Source organism: Uranotaenia lowii, chromosome 2 (genome assembly GCF_029784155.1).
Source record: "Uranotaenia lowii strain MFRU-FL chromosome 2, ASM2978415v1, whole genome shotgun sequence".
In the NCBI taxonomy this organism is placed as follows: domain Eukaryota; kingdom Metazoa; phylum Arthropoda; class Insecta; order Diptera; family Culicidae; genus Uranotaenia; species Uranotaenia lowii.
Window position 1 is genome coordinate 248,594,000 of NC_073692.1, and position 6,226 is coordinate 248,600,225.

Sequence of the window (6,226 nt, forward strand, 5' to 3'; positions counted from 1 at the left end):
TTTGGACCATGCGACATGGTTGAACCAGGGTACATGGTTGGACCGGGAGACACGATTGGACCCGACATCAACCATCTCGATGCGTCGCACATCGAGGAACCTGCTTCGTCTCAACTTAGGCACTGGTGCAGAATCTGTGGACGACAAAAGAGACCCGGTAGAACGAACGGCGTAGAGTAAGGTTAGAGGAACGCTAATCACCTGTTAGCGCCCCTTTAGCGCGTTGAGCAACGTTCGGTGTGCTCTACCGATCTTTGAAGACTCTGCTGTTGATACTGCTGTTGTAGGCCGTTCTCGATGGTATACGATGAGATGCTGCGACGATGTTCAATAGTTGGCGAACTAGAATCGATAAAAAGACCCGGTAGATGGAACGATAGGATAAAAAAGATAGGAACGCTAATCACCTATTAGCGCTCCGTTAGCGCATTGAGCAACGTTCGGCGTGCTCTACCGGTCTTAGAAGATTCTGCGTTGTAGCTTGGTAAACTACGATGAATACGTGGTGACGATGTAGTGATAGTGTAGGATAGGTAGGATATGATCTGCAATCGACAAAGAACCGGTAGATCGAACGAGAAAATGTGACAATTTGGAACGCTAATCACCTATTAGCGCTCGACATGCGCAGTGAGTCACATTCGGCGTGCTCTGCCGGTCTTTGTAGAAGGATCTCGATGATGATGAGGAATGAAAAGACGTCTAAGGATCTGGAAGCAACAAAGACCCGGTAGATCGAACGATATGGATGAAATGATAGGAACGCTAATCACCTTTTAGCGCTCCATTGGCGCGTTGAGCACGTTCGGCGTGCTCTACCGGTCTTTGTAGCCTTTTCTGGTCGTCGGTGGTTTTGACAACCATCTCGCTGGGCTGTCTCTAGTCCTAAAACCGGAACGACTCCATTTCGACCTGGATGAAGCTGTGCAAGGCGATCTAGTGGTCGCAAGGGGACAGAACAGGGCCGGTATTTTTGCAACGACGGATCGTAACACCATGCAAGTAAGTCGGACGGCTGTAGGTTTCTGGAGAATTCGCTGACTGCATTGTGCACTCCCGGAATGAGTCTCCAACTGGGCCCGTCTGTACCAATCTGGATAGCAGTTGCACGTTTAGCAGCGACAGTTCTCCAACGATGCGGTGGCGACTTTGAGCGTTGGGGTATCCGGAACGGTGCTGTTTGCAGAACAGGTGCACAGTACTCCATAACGGTAACAGAGGGCTGCTTGGCCAAAGGGACAACGTTGCAGCAGGATCCACAGGCAGCGCCTTCTCCTTCATCGATGACCTTGGATGCGCTTAGAGGAGTACTGGACAGCAGGCAGTGTTGAGCGACGGGACCAACGAGCAGCATATCGTTGAGCGCGTACCCTGAATTGGGCTCATAGGATGCGTTGAATACCACGCGTACATTGGTGGTTTTGCTGGCTTCCTTGAGCACCGGGTGATGTGGCAGATAGCAGTGTGGTTCGTCCTCAACAGGATCGCTGTTGTGCATATTTCTGGGTTGGGTGGTGTTTTCAGGTATCTTGTGGCTTGTATCTTTGGTGGAGTTTTGGTGTGTGGTCTTCGTGCGAAAATCTCCAAGGGTGGTTTTTGGATTATTGGGCCGGGAATGACAGGCAACGTATCCTTCGTCGTGGATTTGAGTGGTGGAGGGTTCAACGTCCATCCTTTGGCTCCCATCGGTGGTGTCAATTGGCCGGAACTCCCCAGGAATCGTTTCTCGGGTTTGATCAACGGTGGAGAGGAAGCACGCTCGCGGTGCGGTGGTGGAGCTGGAATCCACTTTGCCAGAAACTGTCCAGCCAAAGAGGGTGTCCACCAAAAACGGAGAATTATCACCAAGAGAGTGGCGTACGCCTGTGTGAAACTCGTGGTAACATTCTCCACCGATGATCATGTCGATTGTTGCTGGAACGTTGAACTGAGGATCCGCCAATGGAACCTGTGGCATTTTCCAGGCAGTTGTATCGATCGGGGATGTGGGAAGATGGGAGGTTGGCTTCTTCATGACGAGGAAATCGAGTGTGGTGGAGAAATCGCTGTTCCTGGATACGATTTTGGCAGCTAACCTTTTTCTGATGCGTTTGACTGACTCTCCAATTCCGGCAACTGCGATGTCCACGGGAGTTTGTTGGGTGGCGAGTTCGTTCGCCAGCTTCCTGGTGATAAAGTTGGACATTGCTGCGGAATCTAGAAGAGCTCGTGCTGGAATCTTTCTGCCGTATCGGTCGACAACTAACAGCGCAACTGTCTCCAATAGAACCGTCGAATTTGAATGCACGGATAGATTTATCGTTGGTGGGTTGAGTGAACCGCTCGGACCTGGATTCACTTGTGGGAGCTGTGATCTTTCGGGTGAGAACTCATTCGGTGGTGCTGCTTGGTCGTGCAACATAGTGTGATGCTTCGCTTGGCAAATCCGGCAAATAAATTTGGATTTGCAGGATCTTGCCTGGTGATTTGTACGGAAGCAATTCCAGCAAAGGCTGTGCTGTGTCACAAGCTCTCGCCGTTGGGAGCTTGACAGATTCGAAAATGCTGGACATTGGTGAAGTGGATGTGTTCTCAAACAACAGTGGCATGGCGAAGTACTGGATTGAGTTTCGGACGTAGCTGTGTTCACGACAGATCGGATGGGAACTGGTTTCTTCGGGATTTGTCCGGCCACCTTGGAAACGGTGGGCACTGAGGAACGATGCTGGAGATCGCTGTCCACGGATTTCAACATCCGGACCTGGTGGATAAGAAACTCGATGAGCTCGTCGTATTTCACCTCATCCTTCTGTCGAGTATCTTGCTCCCATGCACGAATTGTCGCCGAATCTAACTTATTCGTCAGGATAAAGCTGAGTGGAGTGTCCCAATGCTCGATAGGTTCACCCAATTTCCCCAGTGCCTTAACGTGTCGCTGAAAATCGTCAACCAGTGTGTTGAGGTCTTGTGCGGACTCATGCTGAAGAGGTGGAAGGTTGTACAGGCCACGGAAAAGCTCTTTCCTAAGGAAACGCTTGTTGTCATACCGCTTTTTCAAAGCGTCCCATGTCGATGAATAATTATCGGCTTGAACGTCCACAGATTCGAATGGTTTCTTGGCCTCTCCTTCCAGTGACTGTAATAGGTACTGCAGCTTGTTGACGATTGGAATGTCCTCGTTGCAGTGGATCATCGAGAGAAAATTGTCACGGAACGAGATCCAACGCGATTCATCTCCACTAAACTTCGGCAAATCGATTTTTGGCAGACGATGATGAAAGCTGGAAGACATGCTATGAGAAGCCGATGCGTGGATGATCGTCGAACTCAACGGATGCTCCCTACTCTCCAGTTTGGACAGCAAAAAACCCTTCGCCCTGCAGAATCGATCCTCAAAATCAGCACGGAATTCTAGGTGTGTTTCAAACCGTTCTTCGCTATCGCCCATTTCGATGTCGTTCTGCACGTTTAGGAACAACTCGTTGCACTTGTTGAGCGCCTCCAAACGTACCGCAACCTGGCAACAATCTCGTTCATAGGTGAAATCCGCTACGAACTTCTCCACCACATCTCGTTCGGCACACGCTCGTCGTCTCGTCAGAAGGTCCGCTGCTAGTTTTTTCTCCGCCTTGCTAGCCATCACTCAACACCACTCAAATCACACTCAAAAACACCAAAACGACCGTAAATGCCACCAATGATTGACTTTCGGATGATTTTTTTTATAAATAAATATTTTCAATTTATTTTTATTTCGTATGAGTTGCTATTGGTTTGACCGGTACTGTTATCAGCAACTTGTATTAATGCCACCCAGTAATGTTACAATCGCCTCAAAATGAACTCCGAAAGCGATTAGATTTTTTTTTTTAAATCCGATTTTTGAAGTGTCGCTATACTTTTGCACGATACTGTAGTCTAGCAACTTTCCCCAACGCGTCTCAGCAATGTTTCAGTGTCTCAGTGACCACTGGAAAAGAATTCCAATTTTTCCAAAAAACTTTCAAATTTGTAAGTGTCGATGTGTTTTTGAACGACACTGTAGAATGCACCACCCTTGATGCACTTGCGATTCGCCGTAGAACTGACTTTTAGTCACAAAATGCAATTTCGTAAAAAAAAGATATTTAATTTTTACTTGTTGCAAAACTTTTGCGCTGTACTGTGTTGCAAAATGTTTGTAATACGGTGTAACTTGTCGTTTGTTTTGATTCCAATGTGAACTATTTACACCAAAGTTATTTTTAATTGCTTGTATTTCAATTGCAAAAGTAGTGCAATTATTTATTGGCGCAGTGATTGATTGGCCAGAATTCGATATCCAAAGTGAATTGTATCACAAAATGGCCTACCTTATCGTGGATTGACTACAAACCACAGCTGCTACTGCGCTCGGAAGATGGCGAATGCTGATTCCTCTGCTGGTTCCTGATGAGATGATGTCCTCGAATCCGGCTCGAAGGACCAAATGTTCGGGCTCGGCCGATGGGGGGGTTCGGAATTCGGGGTTTTCTTCCCGTCTCTAAGGCGACGGCATCCACCAGCAGCAGAAACTCCAGGTAAGTCGTCTTCACTTCGCACCAACAGCTGATCACCCGTTCGGGGGAAAATTTTGTTTGCGCTATTCGGATCTGTTTGCGAGAAAGCACCAAACTGTAGGTAGTCGCGATCGATTGTATTGCCACTGCACTTTGATTTTCGGAACTTGTATATTGAAGTCGCTTGATTGGACTTAGATTGTTGATTTATTAATAGTAGAAGTAAAAATCCGTGCGATTCGTTTAACGTTCTAATCTATTCTAACAACTAAAATGGCTTACTTTCTATTGTGTGAGTCTCTCTCGGCGAAAGTTCTTATGTTGCGAGAGAGTACATAATAATGCTAGGGTACGTGTACAGAAAGTGGTGTTTGCGAGCAAATGGATTAAAGTGTCAAGTGAACATAAAACTAGACACATATTACAAACAAAAACTTAGATGCTATTTCCTGATCGGTACAGTACCGATCATTGACCACAGAGATTTAAAGTTCATAATAGTGCTAAATTTCACGCGGTTATGAATAAAAGCTCGAGCAGCCAACCTTTTGTAAACACTTGGTGAATTTTATTTTGAGTAAAATCAAACATTTCTTCAAGTTTAGTTTATAACCTTGTTATTTATCAATACAAAATAAACTGGTTTTGGAAGGACGTAAAACCTGTATCCGGTATTAGAGAACTATTGCTGGGATACAGGTTTTCGGTTTTGGTATTACCGGTTAAACTATCCTTACGCACCACCCACTTAATTTAAGAAAACATTTGACTGCCTTTTTTTTATCAATAAAAAGCAAGTTCTTATCACTAATTTTTTAAATAAATTAAGACTTGTTTAAATGTGATTACGGATTGAGCTTTTTTTTAATTTCTGTTTTATTCACTTTTTTCCTTTTGAAATTTTATTTTCAGTTTTGATAAAATTGTGTTCAAAAGTTTTTTTCAAAGACTGAAAAGAACTAGCATAGCTTTTTTTCTATACCCGAATCTCATTTTTAGAAAAAAAAAATCAATTTACCAAAAATTCAAAACCTTACATTTAACAAAATGCGGACCTAATTTTAATATCAAAATTATTGAATTTGGTCGAGTGGATTCTGTGATATAGAATGCCGAGTGTTGATGTTTCCCGGCTAAGATTTCTTCCTTTATGTGTTAAGATCATACAGAAGAAGGGGAGGGGGAGTAGTATTGTAAGAAATTTCTTACAAGGGGAGGTGAAGGGGTCTGGAAATGCTTGGGTAATAAGTGAATGGTCCCCTAAGTTGATGAATAAAACATTTGACCATCGAAAAGGCAAAGAAATTGCAGGAAATGAATAAGAATATGTGTTCATAATTACCCCATAGGACGAAAACTATGGGGTAAATATGAACACTCATCTGTGCACCAGTGCGAATAAAACTTTTCAAAAAAATTTCAAAATCAAGATAAATCATCTTAAACTGGATGTAAAATAGGTGATAACATCATTCCAGCTGGATTTCCTAAGATCAGATATTCAAAACATTGAACATTGTCGAAAACGATTTCCGTTTCACGGGGTAATGGTTTTTGAAAACATCGGAAATGATATCATGAGGGTTTAAAAACAGATCGGAAACAGCTCATATCTATCAATTGGATGTTAAACTACCACTTTTGGAACTTTTTGTGTTAATTCATTCCCCACAGCAGCGCATATAGCACTTGTTCGGAATTACCTCGTG

The 6,226-nt window shown here is 44.4% G+C and overlaps 1 protein-coding gene across 1 annotated transcript; it reads right to left on the minus strand.

The window, feature by feature from the left end:
- Positions 1–215: 215 nt before the first annotated feature.
- LOC129742487 (uncharacterized) lies at positions 216–3,619 on the minus strand. Its single transcript, XM_055734389.1, has 3 exons — positions 774–3,619; positions 609–710; positions 216–342 (listed from the first exon to the last, which is right to left on the minus strand). Exons 1-3 carry the CDS (start codon positions 3,617–3,619, stop codon positions 216–218), a joined length of 3,075 nt encoding a protein of 1,024 aa, XP_055590364.1.
- Positions 3,620–6,226: the final 2,607 nt, after the last annotated feature.